At 34.7% G+C, this 23,578-nt stretch overlaps 1 protein-coding gene across 1 annotated transcript; it reads left to right on the top strand.

Moving 5' to 3' along the window:
* The first annotated feature begins 2,840 nt into the window (after positions 1-2,840).
* On the top strand, positions 2,841-23,286 carry XKR9 (XK related 9). Its single transcript, XM_040261366.1, has 3 exons — positions 2,841-3,112; positions 16,433-16,635; positions 22,591-23,286. Exons 1-3 carry the CDS (start codon positions 2,841-2,843, stop codon positions 23,217-23,219), a joined length of 1,104 nt encoding a protein of 367 aa, XP_040117300.1. The 3' UTR covers positions 23,220-23,286.
* Positions 23,287-23,578: the final 292 nt, after the last annotated feature.

Genomic DNA, 23,578 nt, shown 5'->3' on the forward strand with positions numbered 1-23,578 from the left:
CTCTACTCCAACTCCTGATTTCCCTTAAAATGCTCTGTTCTTTCTGTAGCACTTATCACCTTCTAATATGATGTCTAATTTTACTTATTTTTATTATTTGATTATCTTTTGTGCTAGGATGTAAGTTCCACAATGGCAGGGATTCTTGTTTCTTTTACACATGATATATCTCAAGAGCTTAAAATAGCACATCATAGGTGTAAATATTTAATTAAACAGAACTTTTTGATGAAATCTCATCCTGCTAAACTCCATGCTTAAAGTGACATGACATCTTTCATTTAAGATAAGAAACTTGCTGCAGGGAAATTCATGCCCTATTAGATTAGAAATACTCAGACTTAAAAAAAATTTTTTCCATCCTGTTGGCCACAACATTCTTGGTAGGAAAAGTAGCAATAATGAGTGTTTTCTTTTACTGTAAGAACAGTGAACTATCTTTTAATATTATTCTGAAAACTTTTAAAGAAAATACTTACAAGTGACAGGAAATGACACCAACACTAAAATGACAGGAACACTGCTAAGTATTAGATTGTGTGTGTTTTTTTAAATAACCTCTTCCCCTCCTAATTTTTAAAGTAATAAGGTGTTAGTCTACTCAGGCTGCCTTAACAGAATCCAACAGATAGGTGGATTAAATCATATAAGTTAATTTTTCCCATAGTCTGGAGACTGGAAGTCCAACATTGAGGTGCCAGCAGGGTTGGTTTCTGTTGAGGCCTCTTTCTTTGGCTTGCAGATGGCTCTTTTCTTGCTGTGTTGTTTCTTATAAGGATACCACTCCTATTGGGTTAGGGACCCATCCTTGTGACTTCTTTTAACCTTATTACCTCTATAAAGGCCTGTCTCTAGGAACAGTCACTTTGAAGGTTAGTGCGTCAACGTATGAATTTTGAGGGGAAACTGTTCAGCTCATAAATATAGAAAAGAATGAAGAACAAATCATCTATAATACCATTAATTCCCCAGATAAAACTACTGTTAACATTTTTCCTATTTCTCTAGTCCTATTTCCTTTACATTTTCAAAGCTTTGAGATTATAACAGTATTTTTTCCACTTAACATTCTTTAAAGTGAAGTCAAAGACTGCAGACTCAGATGCTTACAGGTATCAGGCAGAAAGGCAAAGTAATAATGGTAACTAACAGTTATTAATCTCTAATTGTATCAAGTACTTTTCTAGAGGCTTGTATGTATTATATATATATTACCTTTCTTAACCTTAACAACAACCCTCTGAGATATACACCATTATTATCTCCATATTTCAAATGAAGATAAGGGATAGGGAGGTAAAAAGAACATATTTAAGGATATACAGCTATTAGATAGCTGCATGGGGACTGAGACCTCACTGTTGAAATGACTGAAGTGGAGTTACTGGCTACTGTGGTGAACTTGAGACAGCCTTTGCCATCTAGGGTGGGTACCCACTGCTCATGAAGAAATGATAGTCTACTGTAGCAGATCTTTGAGTTCTTTGATAGCAGTGAAAACTCTGGATTTTTATATGAAATCTTGGCAATTCATTAGTACAATTAAATCCCTGTTGAGTTGAACAGATGTCATCTGCAGATTGCATTCATGTTTATAAAATAGGCTTCATAATATTAATATCTACCTTCTAAGTTTGGTGTAAGAATTATATGAAGACGTTTTATTTGCAACATATAGGTCAATGCCTGGCGTGTAGTAACTGTTATTAATATTTTCTTCAGTCATCAAAATTCTTTATAAGTATCGTTTACTACTGTTTTTGTTTTAAGAAATTATAAAACACATTAGTGCATATCTGTTGTAAAAAACTCAAACAATATGAAAGAATATTTAAAAGATTGAAACTGCATTTGCTTCCTACTCAACTCCTTTCCCCTCTCCATGTATATTAAAAAAGCATATACTGCAACATGCTATATTTATCCTTCTGGTACTTGCTTCTTTCATTTAATATGTCTTGGAGACCTTGTGAAATCAGTTTATACGAAACTACTTCATTCTTTTTAAAGGCTGTATGGTATATTCTTTAGTGTGAATGTACCATAATTTATTGAATTAGATTTCTCAATTGTCATTTGGGTTGTTTTCAATTTTTGCTGTTTTAAAAAAGGTTCTGCAAAGAGCATATACCTTTGTGCATGTTTGTAAATATTTCACTAGGCTTAATTCTTAGATGGAATTGCTGTATCAAAGCACATTAAAAATTTTCACAACTGCTGGACCTTTGTTAAATATATTTTTAGTAGCTTTGTAATATTTCAGTTTATGAATCTATCGTTATTTAATTCTTCTTGTTGATACATTTAGATTATTTCCAATTTTTTGCCACTGTATATAATCCTTTAATAAATATATTTGTGAGTACGTTATGTTTTTTTAAAAGCAAATAGTCTGAGAGGAAGTTGTCAACTTACTTAATAAGTATATTTCTAATACTTTACTTTCCCAAAGCTATATATTGTAAGAAATGTATTTAGTGGTAATATATTATTTTTAGAAAAAGTAGAGCTTTGATAAAGTCATGGCCTAGGATTTTTAATGTTAGAATCAAGATTTTTTGAAATTTTTATGTTTTATTTTAGGTGTTGTCATCTGTAATGAAGATCACTGTGAAACAAGATTGAATAAAGCCTAGTAACAACTGGACTAGAGGTTTAGAATAGAAAGTTAAAATTAGTCACTTTGGTTTTAGTGTTCCAATTTCATAATGTTTATTCTTTAAAATATTTAGGGAGTGAAAATTAAAATTCAGTGCTACACCAAAGAATGCACTAATATTTGTTTTTTTCTTTATGTATGAGAGGAGGAGGTAAATAACCAAGAGATACAGTGATTGATAATGAAATATACTAAGTTGAATTTTATGATGTCAGTCCTTGGCATTATGATCTATGTTACTGATTTAATTGTGGACATCTGGGTGTCTGTCAGATTTTTTCATGAAAGACAGTATGTTTTTGGTGTTTTAACAGTAAGCTTTATGCTCTTTGGAACACTTGTGGTCCAGTGTTTTAGTTATTCTTGGTTCAAGGCTGATTTAAAAGAAGCAGGCCAAGAAAGTCATCATTGTTTTCTTCTACTTCATTGCTTGCAAGGAGGAGTTTTTACAAGGTGAGCATATACTTTTGATCTTTAATACTGTTATTCTCTGATTCAGACAGAAGCTACTTTCTGTATCTGGTTAGTGAAATGTACAAAGTTTCTCTATTTGCATGTAGGACAAAGGTTACTTGCTTCTCACTAGCAATGCTTGCATGAGTCATTGTACTGTCAGAATTTCCAGGTTCATTAATAGAATGTTTTAATTTACCTAATTAAGTTGCTTTTTCTAATATATTATCACATTTTTATGAGAAAGAAAAAGACTCATTTCTATGTCTTGTGAATCTTTTCTCCTCTATTTTATATTTTAAAACTGATTATGTAAATACAGCCTATCACTAGCAACTCTGATGGAAAGAACTTACTTTTTTAAGTAACTTGTATTATGGATTTAATGAGGTGAAATTTTTACTGCAATAGTGCAGTAGCCATGTGGTTAACTAGGTACAGAATCACTCAGAACTGAAAACAAACTAAAAAATCATGTTGTTTGAAACCTATTTTATGGTTAAAGAAAGTAGAATCTAAATGAGCCCGGAGAATTCTATGATTATCCATATATCTAATTTCACATGACCTTTTCTTTCATTATCTTAAGAGATTTAATTCTGTTCAAAGCAATGTATATATTAAAGGTAAGGAGAAGAATTAAAGACAAATATTAAGAGGATAATGTACTATTTTGTTACAGTTAGGTTTTGAATTTGAGCTATTTTAATAGTCATCTTTCCTGAGAAAGATTTTAGTGGTAGTAGAATTCTGGGTAAATGGTTATTTTCTCTCTGTATGTTATGTTCTGTCATCTTTTTGTTTCCATTGTCATTATTGAGTAGTTAGATCAGTCTTGCTGTTGTTCTTTAAAAGGGTTTTGTTGTCTTTCCCCTCTGGTTGCACCTATGATTTTTTCCTTATATTTGGGTTTCTCCAGTTTATGATATATCTATGTGAAGAATTTATTTTTATTTCTTTCACTTGGGATTTGCTTGCTGTCTTGATTCTGTGAATTATTAGCTTCCATGAGTTCTGCACAATTCTCAGCCATTATCTTTTCTAACATTTTCTTTACTGTATTTCTCTTTCCTTCTGGACTCCAAACAAATTTAAGATAGATTTTCTTGCTATATCCAACATGATTGTTACTGTTAGTTTGTTTATCTGAGATCTTTCTTGTTTCCTAAGATAAGTCTGTATTGTTATAAACTTCCCTCATAGAACAGCTTTTGCTGTGTCCCATAGACTTAGTATCATTGTGTTTTCATATTCACTTGTCTCCAGGTATTTTTTGATTTCCTCATTGATTTTGTCGGTGACCCATTGATTGTCTAGTAGGATGTTATTTTTGTTTTTTATGCATTCTTGTAGTTGATTTCTAGTTTTATGTCATTGTGGTCAGAAAAGATGCTTGATATAATTTCTGCTGCTAAGCTGCTAAGCTGCTTAGTCACTTCAGTCGTGTCCGACTCTGTGCGACCCCATAGACAGCAGCCCACCAGGCTCCCCCGTCCCTGGGATTCTCCAGGCAAGAACACCAGAGTGGGTTGCCATTTCCTTCTCCAATGCATGAAAGTGAAAAGTGAAAGTGAAGTCACTCAGTCGTGTCCGACTCTTGGCAACCCCATGGACTGCAGCCTACCAGGCTCCTTCATCCATGGGATTTTCCAGGCAAGAGTACTGGAGTGGGGTGCCATTGCCACTCTTAAATTCACTGAAACTTGTTTTTGTGGCTTGTCATGTGATCTATCCTGAAGACTGTTCGATGTGCACTTGAAAAGAGTGTGTATCTTGCTGCTTTTGGATGGAATGGTCAATATGTAATCTCTTAAGTCCACCTGGTTTAATGTCATTTAAGATCAGTGTTTCCTTACTGATTTTCTATCTGGATCTTACATCTCTCCCCTGATGTAAATGGGATGTCGAGGTCTACTATGTCAGTTTCTCTCTTTATGTCTGTTAATATTTGCTTTATGCATTTGGGTGCTCCTATGTTGTGTATTTATATATTTACAATTGTTATATCTTCTTCTTTGACTGATCCCCTTATCATTATGTAAGTCTTTTTTTGTCTCTTGTTACATACAGTCTTTGTTTTAAAGTCTGTCTTGCTTGATATAAGTATTACTACCTCAGCTTTCTTGTGATTTCCATTTGCATGTAATACTTCTTCCTATACTTTCTCTTTCAGTCTATATGTCTTTAGCTCTGAAGGTAGGTAGCATATACAGGTCTTGTTTTCGTGTCCATTCAGCTATTCTGTGTCTTTTGACTGGAGCATTCAGTCAATTTACATTGAAAGTAATTATTGTTAGATATGTCTTATTGCCATTTTGTTAACTGTTTTGCAGTTCTTTTTCATTTTTTTCTTCTTTTGCTCTCTTCCTTTGTGATTTGATGACTGTCTTTAGTGTTATGATTTGGTTTCTTTCCCTTCTTTTGGGTATCTGTTATAAATATTTGTTTTGTTATTACCATGTGAAAGTGAAGTCGCTCAGTCTGGTCCAACTCTTTGTGACCCCATGGACTGTAGCCCATCAGGCTCCTCTGTCCATGGGATTTTCCAGGCAAAAGTACTAGAGTGGGTTGCCATTTCCTTCTCCAGGGGATCTTCCTGACCCAGGGATCGAACCCCGGTCTCCTGCATTGCAGGCAGATGCTTTTACCGCCCAAGCCACCAGGGAAGTCAACAATCTGTTTATCATACTGATATGTGATTATTTTAAGTTGATGATGTTTTAAGTTCTAACAGTTTGTAACAACCATGAACTTTTGTTTCCCACCACTCATATTTACTGTTTTTGATTTCTTATTTTATATCTTTTTGTTTTGTGTGTTCCTTAGATACTTATTATGGATATAGATGATATTACTCCTTTTGTCTTTTAACCTTCCTATTAGCTTTATGAGTGGTTGATTTACTACCTCTACTGTATATTTGCCTTTGCCAGTGAGATTCTTCCTTTCATAATTTTCATATTTCTAGTGGTGGTCTCTTTTCTGCTTAGAGAAGCTTCCTTAACATTTTTTTATAAAGCTGGCCTACTGGTTCTAAACTCTTTTAGCTTTTGCTTGTCTGTAAAATTTTATATCTCTCCTTCAAATCTGAATGATATCCTTGCTGAGTAGAGTATTCTTGCTTATAGGTTTTTTTCCTTTCATCACTTTGACTATATGGTGCCACTGCCTTCTGGTCTGTAGAATTTCTATGAAAAAGGCAGCTGATAGTTTTATGGAAGTTCCCTTGTACATGTAATAGAGATTCTACATTCTTACTGATTTTTATGCTTAGTAATTAGAGATGTTGGAGTAAGTAGATAGTCATTTGGAAAAAATAAGTAAATTATAAGTGAATCTTCACACAAAGGTCATACTTAGCTTATGCTCTAGCATGGTACGTGATCTTGAAAAGAGTTTAGCCTGTTCTGTAATGAAGGTGAAATCTTTAGAAATATATTGGTAGAAACATAGAGATGGGTACAGTATTGGGAGAGTTTTAAAATGTTGCAGTTTATGTCTTCAGTTTCTCAGTCTTTGATCTGACAGGACATGGGCACTAACTCCTAATCAGAAGAAAATCTGAAAGCATAAACTGGAAGAGTTTTGTTTCCAGAGAGACACTAAGCACCACCCACCTGCAACCCCGAACACCAAACCCAGACCACAAGGACAAGAAAACAGATATTTTTCCCATTTGCCATTTAAATGAATAGACCACAGGTTGTAGATGGACTAGAATGGAAATAAGAGGAAGTAATAACCAGTATATGCCACATAAGAACAGTAAAAGTTTTGATTCACTTTAGAGTTGGGATAATTTAAGGTTGCATATTATAGACTATACAGCTAGGTAAAATACTAGACACCAGGATAAATTTCAAATGACTCGAATATTTAATGCAAGAAATGTACTATTATAAAACATAGAAAAATTCCTTTCAGCCTTGAAATGGAGAGGCTTTCTAACTATTACTCAAGCTATAAAAATTATAGATTTGACAATAAAAATTGCACACAATAAATAAAAACAAAAATATCCCAACAAAGAAAAGCAAAGCAAAAAGGAAAACAGTTTGCATAGGGGAAAATATTTATAATTTTTAATAGAAAAAGACCTAATCTTTTAATATTTAATGAGCTTCTGAAGTCAAAGAGAAAAAGGTCATCCTCCCAGTTGAAAAATGGGGAAAAGAATGAGGATATTTTAGAGAAGAGGAAATGCAAATGGCTCTTAAGTTGTCTGAAGGATACTATACCTCATTCATAATTTAAAAACTGCCAATTAAAACTTCACTGAGATACTTTACCTACCAGATTGGGGAAAATCCAAGTGATAATACACTCTCGTGGTAAAGTATGGGAAAATAGGTATTCTCCTACTTTGTTGATGGGAGTATGGATTGATACAATCCATACCAGTTCATAAACAGTTTGAGCATTCTTCAGGTGCACATATCTTTAGGCCAGAGGTTCCTCTTCTGGGAATTTATCATACCTGCATACATGTAAAATGACATATGCATAGCTTTTCAGTTGTAGTATTGTTTATAACAGCAACATACTGGAAACAATTGAAGGTCTGTTGGTAGAATTTATAGTATATCTATGCAATGTCATACTACAATAACTATTACAAAGAATGATTAAGTACTTTATATACTGAAATGGCAAGATCTCCAGGATGTACTTTTAAGTGAAAAGACAGGGTGCAGACAACAGGTATGATATAATACAGTCTATTTTTAAAAGGTGGTAAAAAGGCATATTTACATGTGCTTGAATATGCATAAAGAAACTCTTCACAATGAAAAAAAGATCTTCATGACCAAGATAATCATGATGGTGTGATCACTCACCTAGAGCCAGACATCCTGGAATGTGAAGTCAAGTGGGCCTTAGAAAGCATCACTACAAACAAAGCTAGTGGAGGTGATGGAATTCCAGTTGAGCTATTTCAAATCCTGAAAGATGGTGCTGTGAAAGTGTTGCATTCAATATGCCAGCAAATTTGGAAAACTCAGCAGTGGCCACAGGACTAGAAAAGGTCAGTTTTCATTCCAATCCCAAAGAAAGGCAATGCCAAAGAATGCTCAAACTACCGAACAATTGCACTCATCTCACATGCTAGTAAAGTAATGCTCAAAATTCTCCAAGCCAGTCTTCAGCAATACGTGAACCGTAAACTTCCAGATGTTCAAGCTGGTTTTAGAAAAGGCAGAGGAATCAGAGATCAAATTGCCAACATCTGCTGGATCATCGAAAAAGTAAGAGAGTTCCAGAAAAACATCTATTTCTGCTTTATTGACCATGCCAAAGCCTTTGACTGTGTGGATCATAATACACTGTGGAAAATTCTGAGACAGATGGGAATACCAGAGCACCTGACCTGCCTCTTGAGAAACCTATATGCAGGTCAGGAAGCAACAGTTAGAACTGGACATGGAACAACAGACTGGTTCCAAAAAGGAAAAGGAGTACATCAAGGCTGTATATTGTCACCCTGCTTATTTAACTTCTTATTTAACTTCATGAGAAACGCTGGGCTGGAAGAAGTACAAGCTGGAATCAAGATTGCCGAAAGAAATATCAATAACCTCAGATATACAGATGACACCACTCTTATGGCAGAAAGTGAAGAAGAACTAAAAGCCTCTTGATGAAAGTGAAAGAGGAGAGTGAAAATGTTGGCTTAAAGCTCAACATTCAGAAAATGAAGATCATGGCATCTGGTCCCATCACTTCATGGCAAATAGATGGGGAAACAGGGGAAACAGTGGAAACAGTGTCAGACTTTATTTTGGGGGGCTCCAAAATCACTGCTGATGGTGATTGCAGCCATGAAATTAAAAGACTCTTACTCCTTGGAAGCAAAGGTTCCAAGATGCTTACTCCGTGACCAACCTAGATAGCATATTCAAAAGCAGAGACATTACTTTGCGAACAAAGGTCCATCTAGTCAAGGCTATGGTTTTTCCAGTAGTCGTGTATGGACATGAGAATTGGACTGTGAAGAAAGCTGAGCACCGAAGAATTGATGCTTTTGAACTGTGGTGTTGGAGAAGACTCTTGAGAGTCCCTTGGACTGCAGGGAGATCCAATCAGTCCATTCTAAAGGAGATCAGTCCTGGGTGTTCTTTGGAAGGACTAATGCTAAAGCTGAAACTCCAAGTACTTTGGCCACCTCATGCAAAGAGTTGACTCATTGGAAAAGACTGTGATGCTGGGAGGGATTGGGGGCAGGAGGAGAAGGGGACGACAGAGGATGAGATGGCTGGATGGCATAATCAACTCGATGGATATGTTTGTGTGAACTCTGGGAGTTGGTGATGGACAGGGAGGCCTGGCGTGCTGTGATTCATGGGGTTGCAGAGTCGGACACGACTGAGCGACTGAACTGAACTGAACTGAACTGAAAGAAACTCTGGAAAGGATATACATGAAACTAGTAAGCATGAATTGTTATGGTCATGGGGGAGGGTGAAGACTGGGTAGTTAGGTCATAGGAGTGGAATCAGTTCAGTTCAGTTCAGTTGCTCAGTCGTGCCTGATTCTTTGTGACCCCATATATTGCAGCACACCAGGCCTCCCTGTCATTATTTTCAAAAAGTTAGTAACTTCTTTTGATTTTTGATTTATGTGAATATTTTACCTATTAAAATAATTAAAAAAGAAGAAAAGGAAAAACTGAATTAGGTTTGCTATTACTGTTAAACACATACTTGATAAATAAACATTTTCCTCTTTTTGTCTTTCTTTTTCTTTGTGTTTTCTTGGTGCAGGAAGTGGCCCCAAACAGACATGAATAGTGAGAAATAAGCAAAAATTAAAGCAGTTCTTAAAAGTGGCCAAGTTATCCCAGGATTTGTCTAAACTAAGTATGCAAAAACATGAGATATACTAAACTACAGATTCATTTCCCTACAGAATAGATAAATTGAGTTTGTGTTGGTAGATGAAAGACAAGGATGTCAACACAAATTATTTATTCAGTATAAGTGTTTTGCTACTAAGTGTGTTCTTACTGCTTAGTGGTCTGTGGAGTAGAACAATTCATTTTCCAGAATATAAATTATATGACACTTTTGTATTTTTATTTTATGTATGACTTGTGATAATACCTTTGTCTTTGCCAAAGGAGACTTTTTCCTTTGATGGATATATGAAAGGGATTTGTTTTATTTACAATATGGAAGTTATTATTGCTGTTTTAAAATAGCTGGTAAAAAAAGTTCAAACTGTGTGAAAGAGAGTACAATGGGAGAAGAGTTTCAATTCCTCCACAGGTCCCTAGGCCCTTTTTTAAGGGGTTTCTTAAAGTGTGAAAGTGAAAGTCTTTCAGTCGTGTCGGACTCTGCGACCCCATAGACTATAGAGACCATGGAATTCTCCAGGCCAGAATACTGCAGTGGGTAGCCTTTCCCTTCTCCAGGGGATCTTCCCAACCCAGGGATTGAACCCAGGTCTCCCACATTGAAGGTGGATTCTTTACCAGCTGAGCCACAAGGGAAGCCCAAGAATGCTGGAGTGGGTAGCCTATCCCTTCGCTAGCGGATCTTCCTGACCCAGGAATTGAACCAGTGTCTCCTGCATTGCAGGTGGGTTCTTTACCAGCTGAGCTATCAGGAAAGCCCAAAGTTTCTTAAATGGGCATTAAATAGTTGAATAGTTTTTCCTTACCTATTCTTCTATTTAAAGCTCTTTAGAGAGAGGTCATCTGGTAATGTTCAAATTTCCTAGGGTGCAATATATATGAAACTTGAGAGTCTGGGCCCTTCAATCCCTAAATATGTGTGGATTTTCCTAGATATGTTATTGTTGTTGATTTCTCACTCAATTTTATTTTGATCAGAAAACATAATTTGTGTGATTACAGTCTTTAATTAACTGATTTATTTCATTTCCCAGCACAGAGTCTAACTTGGTGAAATGCCCTCCATGGGCATTTGAAAAGAATTTGTACCTTGCCTTTGTTGACTGTCCAACTTTTTGAGATCCCATGGACTGTAGCCCACCAGACTCCTCTGTCAGTGGGATTTCCCAGGCAAAAATACTGGACTGGGTTGCCATTTCCTTCTCCAGGAGATCTTCCTGACCAAGAGATTGAACACTTCTTCACTGCGTGCAGATTCTTTACCACTGTGAGCCACCTGGGAAGCCCCTCGTTGAGCATAGTGGTCTATAAATGTAAATTAGGGCAGTATGTTGATAATGTCATTAAAGTCGTCTATATTCTCACTGATTTTTTTTCTTTTGGCCTATCTTTTCTTTCGTTTACTGAGAGATGAGTGTTAAAATGCTCTAAGATAGTGAATTTATCTTTTTCTCCTTGTACTTTTGACAGTTTTTGCTTCATGTGTCTTAAAACTCTATTATTAGGTACATTCAGATGTGTTTGGAAAAATTGATTCTTATATCATTATGACATGATCCTCTTTATCTCTGTAAATGCTCTTTGATTTGAAATCTATTTTGTCTGGTGTACTGATATAGCCATGCTACTGCTAAGTCGCTTCAGTCATGTCCAACTCTGTGTGACCCCATAGATGGCAGCCCACCAGGCTCCCCGGCCCTGGGATTCTCCAGGCAAGAACACTGGAGTGAGTTGCCATTTCCTTCTCCAATGTATGAAAGTGAAAAGTGAAAGTGAAGTCGCTCAGTCATGTCTGACTCTTAGCGACCCCATGGACTCCAGCCTACCAGGCTCCTCCATCCATGGGATTTTCCAGGCAAAAGTACTGGAGTGGGGTGCCATTGTACTAACTATTTTTTGTGATTGCCCTTCTAGCTGTCTGTATCTTTATGTATAAAGAGTGAAAGTGAAAGTGAAGTAATGTCTGACTCTTTGCTACTCCCTGGACTATAGCCTACCAGGCTCCTCAGTCCATGGAGTTTTCCAGGCAACAATACTGGAATGGTTTGCCATTTCCTTCTCCAGGGGATCTTCCCAACCAAGGGATCCAACCCGGCTCTCTCACATTGCAGGCAGACGCTTTTTTACCCTCTGAGCTACCAGGGAAGCTCAAGATGTATAAAGAGAGTCTCTTCCAAATCACATAGAGTTGAATCTTAATTTTTTTATCCAGCTTGACAGTCTTTTATTAATTGAAGTATTTAATCTATTTCCATTTCATATATTATTGCAATTATTGATATAGCTGTTTTCTGGGCCTACATATTGTTTTCTTTATATGTTTTCTGTTTGTGTTTATTGAGCTTTATGTTGTTTTTAATCAACTTTGGAAAATATTTTTGGCCAGTGTGTTGTCAAATTTTGTTTTTTTTCCTGTCCCATTTTCTCTGTTTCTCTTGTGACTTCAATTACACCTTTGTTATGAGGTTCTGTTAGTTTTTTTCCTAATTTTTTCTCTCTGTGTTTTGTTTGTTAATTGCAATATCTGGGTCATTTGTGGGTATGTTTCTATTAATTGATATGTTTCTATTACCTGGTTTTCTCCTTTAGCATAAATTATATTTACTCTTAATTTGCATTAAGTAAATTTACTCAAGTAATTTTTTTATTGTGTAATGGGCATTGTGATTGATACCTTGTAGTGACTGTAATTTCTGTTATTTTCCATTGAAGAGAAAGCAAATAGCTAAATTATTGGCAAATTACCTTGATGTATTACAGAGGCTTGGTTTAAGCTTTATTAGGGAATGTCTGTTTTGCTTTTGCCGTTAGTCCTAAGGAGAGTCTCACAGACCTGAAATATGGTCTTTACTTCTAAAACATGGCCCTTTTGGGGTTTCAATAGGATGCCTGAAGTATTTACCAAGCTCCTTGAATTTGATGGATTGCAGACTCCAGACTCTTTCTTATGGTAGCTGCTGAAATCTCTGCCCAGGTCCCATTTAGATATTGTTCCTCAGTTCCTTGGAGTCTCAGCCTACATATACATAGTAAGGGTTTGACTGGGGATTTAAGGAGAGTATATAGAGATTTGGGGTTTCTTTTACTCTGTGGCTCCCTCTTTTCTGAGGTCCCTATTAATTTCTAACCACTCTGGCAGATTCAACCTCAGTCCTCTGACTCTTTGAGCCAGTAATAATTTGACTTTGTGCTTGAACTGTGTCTGCTTTGTGCCATTTGGACTGTGCGATGCTGTTAGAGGAAAAGCCACATGTACTTCTCATGTAGTATGGTTCCCTTTTCTCAAGGGTTAAGTGACTTCATGCTTCTTCCTGCTTTTGGTTGCTCTTTAGTGCCTTGTTATCTTTAATATTTTGTCTATAACTTATCATTGTCATCAGTAGGAGGGTGAGCTTGATGCAAAGGAATCCATCATTACTAGAAGCTGTTGCCTCTTTATCTCAAATAAAATAATACATTGTGATAAAATATGCCAAGAAAGCTCCTTCTGTTTATTTTTCTTTGGCCTCTTCATCATTTATCCCATAAAACTGAAACAATTTCCTGTTGATTAAAAAATTATATTCATACTCCCCTTTGCATGAAATTATCCTTACATAAGCAGAACTTTGTATACATTTGCCACTAAGTGCTACAGATTTGGACTTCCCTAAAGTCCCTGGAAATATTAATGTGCACATCTATGAACAGCCTCATCTGTTTTTTTTTTTTTGTTTGTTTGTTTTAACAGGCGTTGACATAGCACTTCACGTGCAGTTACTGGTCTAAGCATTTTACATGTGTCAGTTCCTTTAATCCTCATATCAACCCAATGAGGTAGGTATGATGATTACTCCCTTTTTCAGATGAGGAAACTAAAACATCACTAGGAAGTATTGGAGCAAGGATTTGAATCCAAGCATCCTGAGTTTTTTAGAATCATTACTGTTAATCACTGTGGCTAGCTCTCCCTCTCTGCTGCCTATATTAATTTGCTCTGAGCGTGTACCTATAATTTTTGTGTGTTTTTCAAGTTTTTCAGTTAGTGGTATTTATCCTCTTGCTTTAAAAGGATCGATACCTTTAAGAATAGAAACCACATACTGTATTGCTTATTAGTCTTACATAATATACATACAGGAACTCCTTATTGTGCCAGATACCCAGAAAAAACTCAAACACAAATTATGAATCTGGCCTGCAAGTCCTGGACAGTGTTAATCATTTTTTCCTGTGTTTTTACAATGTATCAATAGTATTTATATTTCTGTTGAGTGGTTATTTCTTCTGACTCTTATTGCAGCTAGCAGTTTATAGGCTTGATCTTCTTACTAGGCTGTAAGGTCATTGAAGGTGGAGGCCATGTCTTCATCATTTTTGTAAACCCTCTACCCTGGCATCTAGTCCACATGGAATATAATGGACTATGTTATTCTAAAACTCTTATGATAAAAATATACTTTTATTTGCTAGGTAAAGAATCTTTGCATATTCATATATGTATACATCATGTTTATAATCAGAATATCTTATATTTATGTCTTTCAACTTTTCAAAGCCTTTTCATATCTACTGTCTCTTTATGGAAAAATTGTCATGAGTTTTTCATTTGTTCATTCCTTCAGTAAATATTTTCTGAGAGCCTGCTATGTCCTAGGACTGTTCTAGTTGCTTAGGATATGGCAATGAACAAAACAAAGTCCCTTCTTTCATGCAGATCTCATTCTTGTGAGAAGGTACAAATAAAAATATATAATGCGTCAAGTGGTAATAAAGAAAAATAATAGGATAAAGAGAATATGATGGATGGTGTGATCTGGAAAGATATCAGTAAGGACATGGCATTTGAATAGAGGCCTGAATGAAGTTAAGGAGTAAGCCTGTAAAATCTCTGGGGTTTAGAAGAGTTCCAGGAAGAGAGAGTAGCAAAGACCAAGGCCTTTAAGTTGGAAAAAACAGCACGAATAGTACCCCGGAAGTGTGGGAGACTTGAAAGGGAGAGGCAGTGTTATAGTGTGTGTGGGAGTCAGATTATAGGGGGCCTTGTAAGATGGGGTAAAGACTTTGTGTTTTATTCTAAATATTATGGAAAGCATTAGAACATTTTGACTGAAGGGATAGCATCTGAATTATGGTTAACAGGTTCAACCTAGGTGCTGTATAGGGAACAAGAGTAGAATCAGAGGGACCCGTTATGAGGCTATTGAAGTAATCCAGGCCAGAGACATTGGCTGCTTAAACTAGGATGGAGGCAGTGGAAGTGATAAGATGTGTTTAGATTTGGATATATTTGGAGTTTGAGCTAAGAACCAAGAGAACCTACTGGGGAATTTTTATAGGGTGTTAGAAAGAAATTGGAAATTATTCCCACATTTTGTTCTGAGCAACATGATGAATATTAGTGCCATTTACTGAAATGGGAAACATTGACAGAAAGAGCAGGTTGAAGCAGGATATATATCACTGTTGTAACTTTATATATGAGGAAACTGAGGTATAAATAAAGAATTTTGATAAGCTTTGGGCTAGAATCCTGATTGTCTTATTGCTAGCCTCAGCTATTTTAAAAATAATTGTTTCAATTATTTTTGTCATTAATTTTACTTGAATGATGATAACTCATGTTAATTTAAAAATTCCTTGTAAAGAAGAGCCTGAGCAAGGATGTTTTAGGAGTCTTTGAAGTTTTATATATTTTTCAGGATGCTGATGGTCACAGAGACTAATACTTTGTAGATTATGGAGTACAGATGACCCTTGAATAACATGGGTTTGAACTGTGTGGGTTCACTTATATGCAGATCTTTTCAGTAATAAATAGTATAGTACTACCCAGTCCATGGATGTGGAACTGAGGACACAGAGGGCCAACTACCAACTATCGATTATGCATAAATTTTTCAACTGCACACAGGGTTGGTGTCCCTAACCCCCATGTTGTTCAAGGGTCAAGTAATTATTTGCTAGATTAAATTGAAAGAAGATTCAGTCTTATCTTCAACCTTGACATATTCATAAGGGCATGTATTAATATCTGTCTTATAATTAAGATAAATTGCATGAAGTGGACATTGCAGTTTGTCTTTCAGAAAGTAGTGGTTAGGACCAAGAATCATAAAGGTTTGGACTCTAGGTCTGCTCCTGACACTCTGTGTATCTTTCAGCATATCATTCTAGTTCTCAGTCTTACTTTTTCCAACTGTTAATTGGGAATAATACCTACACATGTCTCATAATTATTTTGAAGATGAAATAAGATCATGTCTGCTTAACAGGGCTAGCACGCACTGACACATCAAACATCCAATAAAAATTGTGGAGTCTTGAATCTCAATACAACTACTGTGAAATGTTTACAAAATTGTAGCAGATAAAGTTTGTGGGAAAATTCTATACTTAAACACATATTTTTTTTTCAAAATTATTATGTATATGAACATACATGAAGAATCTGTTACTGAAGATAAATGTTCATGTTTACTTTACAGGTATTGGTTTGCCTTGAAACAAGGTTATCAAGTGGCTTTCAAGTATAGCAGAAAAACTGAAAACTTCGTGGAAAAAGAGATTAATGATAGGGTGACAGATTTGAGCATGCTAAGGCTGTTTGAGACCTACCTGGAAGGTTGCCCACAACTTGCTCTTCAGCTCTACATCTTTCTGGAACATGGTCAAGCAAATTTCACTCAGTGTAGGTCTTTCTTAATTCTTTGTGTTAGATGGATGCCACTGATATCTTATGTCAACTGTGTAACTCTTTGGCAGGTTTTATATTTATTTTTATCATTTTTTAAAGAGTTATTTGTTATTTTTGAAAAGAAGTACATAGTTCAAATATCAAAAAGTGTTTAAAGGTGTATTGTCTGCCTCCCCTTCTTCCTATTCCTTCTCTTTGCCTAAAATGAAACTACTATCAGCTTTTTAATGATTCTTTCAGAAAAATTTTTTTTCAGAGCCTATCTTTATTCTCTTTTTTTCTTTCATAGAATGGTAACATGAAAACTATCTTTTTTTTTTTTTAATTTTACTTAACGTATGTCTTGGAGATCTAAACATATTGGTACAGAAAGAGTGCTGACATTTTATTTTTATTATCTGCATAGTTTTACAAATTATAGATGTATCCTGAATTATATAACAAGCTTCTTTATGTTAATTTAGGTTGTTTCTAATATTTTACTGTTGGAAAAACATTCTGCCATGAATAATCTTATGCATGCATCCTTGTGCATGTGTGAAGTTTATCCATAGGGTAAATTCCTAGAATTAGGATCATTGTGTACAAGTGCACCTGATACAAAACAAATGTTGGTTTTGCAAACTGGTCAATATGTTGCTCTTTTATAGCAGATTTTCTCATGGTTAAATGTACATTTTAAAAGGACAGTTTGGTATTTCTATTAAAAAATATTTTAATAAGTGTTTATTTTGAGATGTTAAAAAACTAATTATTTGCTAAAAATAGTTGCACTTTTCATTAATGATGAGGGTTCCATGTGGTCTTGGATTCACTTCAGAGTAGTAGCAGATTTTCCTTTCCCTTGGAGTTCTTTCTATGCTAGATTTTCTTGTGAGATGAGTTCATTCCCCTAAACAGTCTTCTTGTTCCCAGTTTCCCTCTAGATGTAGTCCTTTCTAATATTTTCATATTTGTTAGTGTAACATTGAAATGAACCTACAGCGTATGAGATCTCTTTTTCCTTGTGATGCCAGAATAGTTGTATATTGTATAGTCCCTGAAGCTAAAGATCAACATTTAGAGCTTACAACCTGTGCTTTGGTAGATCTGCTGATGTTAACTGTGGCTGCTTCTGTGTGGTGGGATTATGAATGATTTTACTTATTTCATCTTCTTTATATTTTTCTGAATTTCAAAATTTTTATAGTAACCATGTTTTGATAATCAGGAAGAAAAATTCAAAATGTAAAAAAAATAAATTTGTTTATAAAACGACTTCAGAAAACTGAACATATTCTTTTATCTTTGTTCCTTCCTGAAAACATGCTAAAGAGGAAAGTAAAGGAGTGAAAACAATAAAACTCATAAGGATGAAGAGAATGTAGAGTAGAATAGCAGACTAGAGATATCAGTAAATATTTAGAAGATGGAAAGCAGATGGAAAACTTGGGTTATTCAAATCAGTTCCACCACCACCAAAAGGCTAAATTATTTGAATCAATTCTCCTGAAAATATCTGAAACAATTGGGTATATAGTTTCAAAATTCTTCATAAAAGCTTAAAATAATCTAATACAACAGGCCAAAATATGCATGAAAGTGGGAGTGCAGCAGGGTTGAGGAGGACTGTGAAGATATTTACACCATGAGGAGTTTTACAGAAACTTATGCACAGCAGATTCAGTTTTGATGGCTTCCCAGAGTCCGGAGGACTGGAGACAAAACTCAGGGTCCTCATGAGGGAGGGATATTTAGTAGAAAATCCTATTTGTAAAGCTGACATGCCAGAAGGCACCCTTCCTCTCCTCAGGGTAAAAGTGAAGCTACCTACTTCTAAATGAAAATTGACTGCATAAACAAAAATAATACTGTGTGGCTAAGGAAAAGAATGAAAATACAAGACAGAAATAAATACAAGACAGGTAGAAGATGAATGGAGTTAAACTACCTTAAATGCCTTATACAGTTCAGGAGAAAGGTAAAGCAGAAATGAATCTGGGCTTTTTAAGGTGTAAAATTAAACAATTAGACCCTATTTTTTTTAAAGAATATATTATTAGGAAGACAAAATTAAATATTATGTTAGTCTGCTTGGGCTGCCATAACAATACCACAGACTGGGCAGCTTAACCAACAGACCTATATTTTCTTATAGTTCTGGAGACTAGAAATATGAGATCAAGGGGCCCAGTTGGGTTGATTTCTGGTGAGGACTCTTTGGGTTACAGATGACCACCTTTTTGCTGTGTCCTCACATGTCTTTCCTCTGTGTATGGAGAAAAAGTGAGATCTCTGGTATCTCTTTGTCTTCTTACAAAGATACCAGTCCTGTTAGATTCAGGCTCCACCTTTATGACCTTGCCAAACCTTACTTATCTCCCTAAAGGGCCTATGTCAAAGTGTAGTCACATTGGGGGTTAGGGCTTTAACATATGAATTTTGGAAGAATATAATTCAGGCCATAAAAGGTATGAAAATAAGCATTTTTTAAAATATAAAAAATAAGTAATAGCAAATTACAGGGATAAGAAATCTGACCAATACCACAAATTTCACAAGAGAAATAAAAGTAATATCTTTTTCTTATTTTAATGCTCTTTAATACAAATTATTAGTATCTGATTGGCTTTTGATTTGATAATGATTTTATAATTTCTGTAGAAAAGAAAAATTCAATCTTTTTTGTAGTGCAGTTAACAGAATTTTGATTTTTTAGTTTAGAAAAGTTTCTTTCAACTTCACAAATTATTGATAATGTTATATGTATATTTTTGGATTATTGTCACATTTGAAACAAACTATACCAATTTATTCAATAATGTGGTTTAAGATCAGGGTATATCAAGATTTTTTTTTGATGAAGTAACTGATTTTAAATACTGTTTGAATTGACAACACTAATTTATTGTTGATGTCTAATTTAGTAAATAGTGGGAGTCTTATTTTTTTCTACTGGTGTCAATAATGTCGAATCAGAAGAAGTTAAAAAGAATCTGTATAGATGTAATTGGGCAAAGTCATTCCATACTGAGAGAAATGCATAAACAAAGGCATGGTTTGACAAAGACAAGGAAATTCAGTTTGGATAAAGTGTAATGTACAGATTAGATTAGCAAAATGGGCAGAAAAAGTATATTGGAAACAGGTAGGTAAGCAGGAAATGGAAAATAATGTCAAACAAATAGCGTCAGGTGGACAAGGATAGATCATCATGCCTTAATGTTAAGGAATCAAAGACCTGTTGATGGCAGAAGAGTGAAGAGTTAAAGCAAACTGCTTGAAAATCCTAGATCTGTTACTTACTCATCATAATTATCCAAGCAAATCTTATAAACAAATCCTCCTAAACCTAAACTCTTCTCAACTCAATTTCCCTTTAGCTAGAACCCCCAAATGATGACAGTTGCTTCAGTACACTTAGGGAAAAATGTGTAAGAGGGAAAATAGAAGTAGAAACAGGGAATTTAAGCAATTACAATTAAAACAGCTTACTTTTCCAAATTTTATAAAAATATATGACAAAGTGAACACATTGTCAGGGCTTTGCCAGGCTTGGAAGGAGTCTGGGCAAGCGTGGGTCCCTGAAATTTAAGCTTCACTACCTTCATGATAAATCTTGCTGTGAGGTAGAAATTAAAATTTTAATTAATTTTAAACTTTAATATGTTTAGTATACATGTTGTTATTTCTAGGGAAGCCTTCAAAGAATAAAAGCAGCGTATCTCTGAAGGACATGTGTTACTAGATTGAAAAGTTGATAAAATGGTCCACACCAAGCCCATCATTATAACATTTCAGAGACTTAAAGATTTTAGAAGATTTGAAAGAAAGTAAAGATTGTTTAAATATAGAGAAAGTGAATACCTTTGAAATTCTTAACTGTAATATTTGAGATTAGAATTTAAAAGATAAATGACTTCAAGGTTTCATTGGAAAATATTTTTAAACTTTGAATTCTATTTCTGTTGAAACTGTATATCAAACATGGAGGGTAGAATAAAGACATTTAGAGACATTCATGCTTAAAAGTTCAGCTTAGGTGCAGCTTTTCTCAGAAATGTCTGGAGAATGTTTGATCCAACCATGAGAATGAAGCAAGAAAGAAATAATGGGAAACAAAATCAACAATGAAGAAAGGTAAAGGCAAGTTCTGGGAAGACAGGAAAGCAAACCTTGACAACAGCTACCTTTGACCATAAAGATCATATTATTATTTTTAAAAAGCTAATAGATGTATCTGGGGAGTTTAATTAATTTGAAGAGTTTTCTAAAAAATATTTATGAGTCATGAAATAATAAGCAAAGTAAGGAACAATGAAATGTTTTTAAAATATTGCATTTATACTTGAAAGTTGTAATGTTGACCCACCAAAAATATCATGGGGGGATGAGGTATTAACTAACCTCATTGTGGTCATCATTTTGTGTATATATGTATATCACATAATCACATTGTAAACTTGCATATATATCAATAATATTTCAGTAAAGCTGAGGAATTTTTTAAAATTAATAAAATACTTCAACAAAAAAATTTTTTTAAAGGAAAAGAAATATAAGTAGAATGTAGTAACTTGGCCGAGCAGCTTTTAAATCAATAAGCAGTGTCTAAAGTAGATGAATTTTAAAAACAGCATAGTATGTGTTTTATTTAGAAATAGGGCAATAATGTCAGAAGAAATGCTAAGAGTTGATAGTGGTTTTTTTCTGAGGGTCCTTACTGAGAAGTGAGAAGGGGCAGAGCAACCTACTGCTTTTTTCTTATAAGTTCTATGGCATTTATTGATGTTTAAAAATGAAGTATATGTACTAGATTTGGTAGAAATTAAAACCAGTTATAAAAAAGACACCACTGAAGGGCAGTTTGAGTGAACTCCGGGAGTTGGTGATGGACAGGAAGGCCTGGCGTGCTGCGATTCATAGGGTCGCAGAGAGTCGGACATGACTGAGTGACTGAACTGAACTGAAGGGCAGTTTAGGGGAAATGATGTTTTAATTCATATTTTTGAATTAAGAAGCAAAAGTCCAACTAATTAGGGCAGTCCAGAATGCTATATGCTAAAACCAGAAGAGTGGACAAAGTCATTTACAATCCTCTTCAATAGATAGGTTTGTCTTAAATCTGCCTTTCTTTTCTAATATATTGACCTCCAATGAGTTTAAATGGGAATGATGAGCATTCTGTGTTCTACTCTAAATTACTTCCTTCTAATTCCTTACTATCTTTGCTTTCAGTTTTAGGTCCCCAGCTTTGACAGTGGGATAATGACATGTCTTTCCAAAGTAGTAATTAGCTTGCTTTTCTGTTATTTGATGGGATAAAAAATGGGCTAAAGATGTAAAGTCTATAGAAATTTATAAGTTTTAGATCATATTTGTCCATTTGATCTATCATCTTAAAGACATGGGAAACTGAGCTGTTAATACCTCATACTTATGTTAAAATTTCTATTTAACCTCCTTCCCTGTCTTCCTGCTGTTTTCTTTCTTGGATGCCATTTCTCAGTAAATTAGGTTTATGCCCAAGGCCAAAGTCAAAAAGACTGGAAAAGCTAGGACTATAACTAGTCTCTTAGAAAACTTCCATAGTATGCAGTTTGCATTGTACCAGGTGCTCAAGAAGATTTTTCCAGTGAATTTATTCACAGTCTGGTATAGTGGTTAAGTACACCAACTTTGGAATTGGGCAGATTTCAATTCAAATCTCACCTCTCTGCAACTTGCTGGCTGTGTGATTTGGGTCAAGTAATATATGTATTGAGGCTTATTCTCTAAGCCTCAGTTCCCTCATATGTAGTACAGAAATATTAATATATATTTCAAATGATTAAATGAGATGAATATATGAAGTACCTGACTTGTGTTTGTGGCTGTGTATATACAGATAAAACATGTATGGTGTATAATAAATAATATTGCTATTATTCTTCCTATAACTATATCTTAAAAAATTTTTTTGTTTTGTAGATGCAGCCATCATGGTCTCTTGCTGTGCTGTTTCTTGGTCGACTGTTGATTATCAAGTAGCTTTAAGAAAATCCTTACCTGATAAAAACCTCCTTAATGGACCCTGTCCCAAGCTTGTATATCTCTTTTACAAGTTGTTTACATTATTATCTTGGATGTTGAGTATTGTGCTTCTTTTATTCTTAAATGTTAAGATTGCTTTCCTTCTATTGTTATTTCTTTGGCTTTTAGGTATATTTTGGGCATTTAAAGAACAAACTGATTTTTGTGTTTCTACAAGTATGGAAATCCTATACAGGATTGTTGTTGGATTCATTCTTATCTTTACATTTTTTAATATTAAGGGACAGAATACCAAATGCCCAATGTCTTGTTATTATATTGTAAGGGTATTGGTCACATTGGGGATATTGATTGTGTTCTGGTTTTACCCACTCTCTATTTTTAATGCAGACTATTTTGTACCTGTCAGCATTACTATAGTTCTTTCTCTTCTCCTTGGAATTATTTTTCTTCTTGTTTATTATGGGACTTTTCACCCAAACAGAAGTGAAGAGACAAAACTGGATGAAGTTGATGGAAAACCAGTTCAAAGAGACTGTAGAATGAAGTATTTCCTCATGGAATAAGCTATTCACTTAAGAGATATGTTTTCTTATTTTTTATTTCATTGGTTAGTAAAGAAAAAGTTTGTGTCTGTGTGTGTTGCTTCTTATTTTTGCCTTTCTTAATTTGAGACCAGTTCTAGTACATTAATTATGACTGTTAGTATAATAATGTTTTTATTATTTAATTTATTGCCTTGTAAAGTTGCCATCTTGAGCCTGAACTGAAAGAAAGGGTCTAATTCTCATAATTAGAAGGTAGAAGGTAGAATTGAATTGCCTCCAACTTTTCCCTCATTGTTTCTGAGCTAAAACTGGTGTTTGTCTTCTTTCCTTTATTTTCTTCATCCAGTTATCTATCTATCTATCTATCTTTTTTTTTT

The sequence above is a fragment of the Oryx dammah genome, unplaced genomic scaffold (assembly GCF_014754425.2).
Source record: "Oryx dammah isolate SB20612 unplaced genomic scaffold, SCBI_Odam_1.1 HiC_scaffold_19, whole genome shotgun sequence".
Lineage (NCBI taxonomy): Eukaryota > Metazoa > Chordata > Mammalia > Artiodactyla > Bovidae > Oryx > Oryx dammah.

What these genes read in the sequence shown, in the direction of transcription:
- XKR9 (XM_040261366.1), top strand. Translation starts at nt 2,841, where the DNA reads ATGAAATATACTAAGTTGAATTTTATGATGTCAGTCCTTGGCATTATG. An exon ending in CAAGGAGGAGTTTTTACAAG is followed by an intron (nt 3,113 to 16,432) that starts GTGAGCATATAC and finishes TTTACTTTACAG; the next exon opens with GTATTGGTTTGCCTTGAAAC. An exon ending in TCAAGCAAATTTCACTCAGT is followed by an intron (nt 16,636 to 22,590) that starts GTAGGTCTTTCT and finishes TTTGTTTTGTAG; the next exon opens with ATGCAGCCATCATGGTCTCT.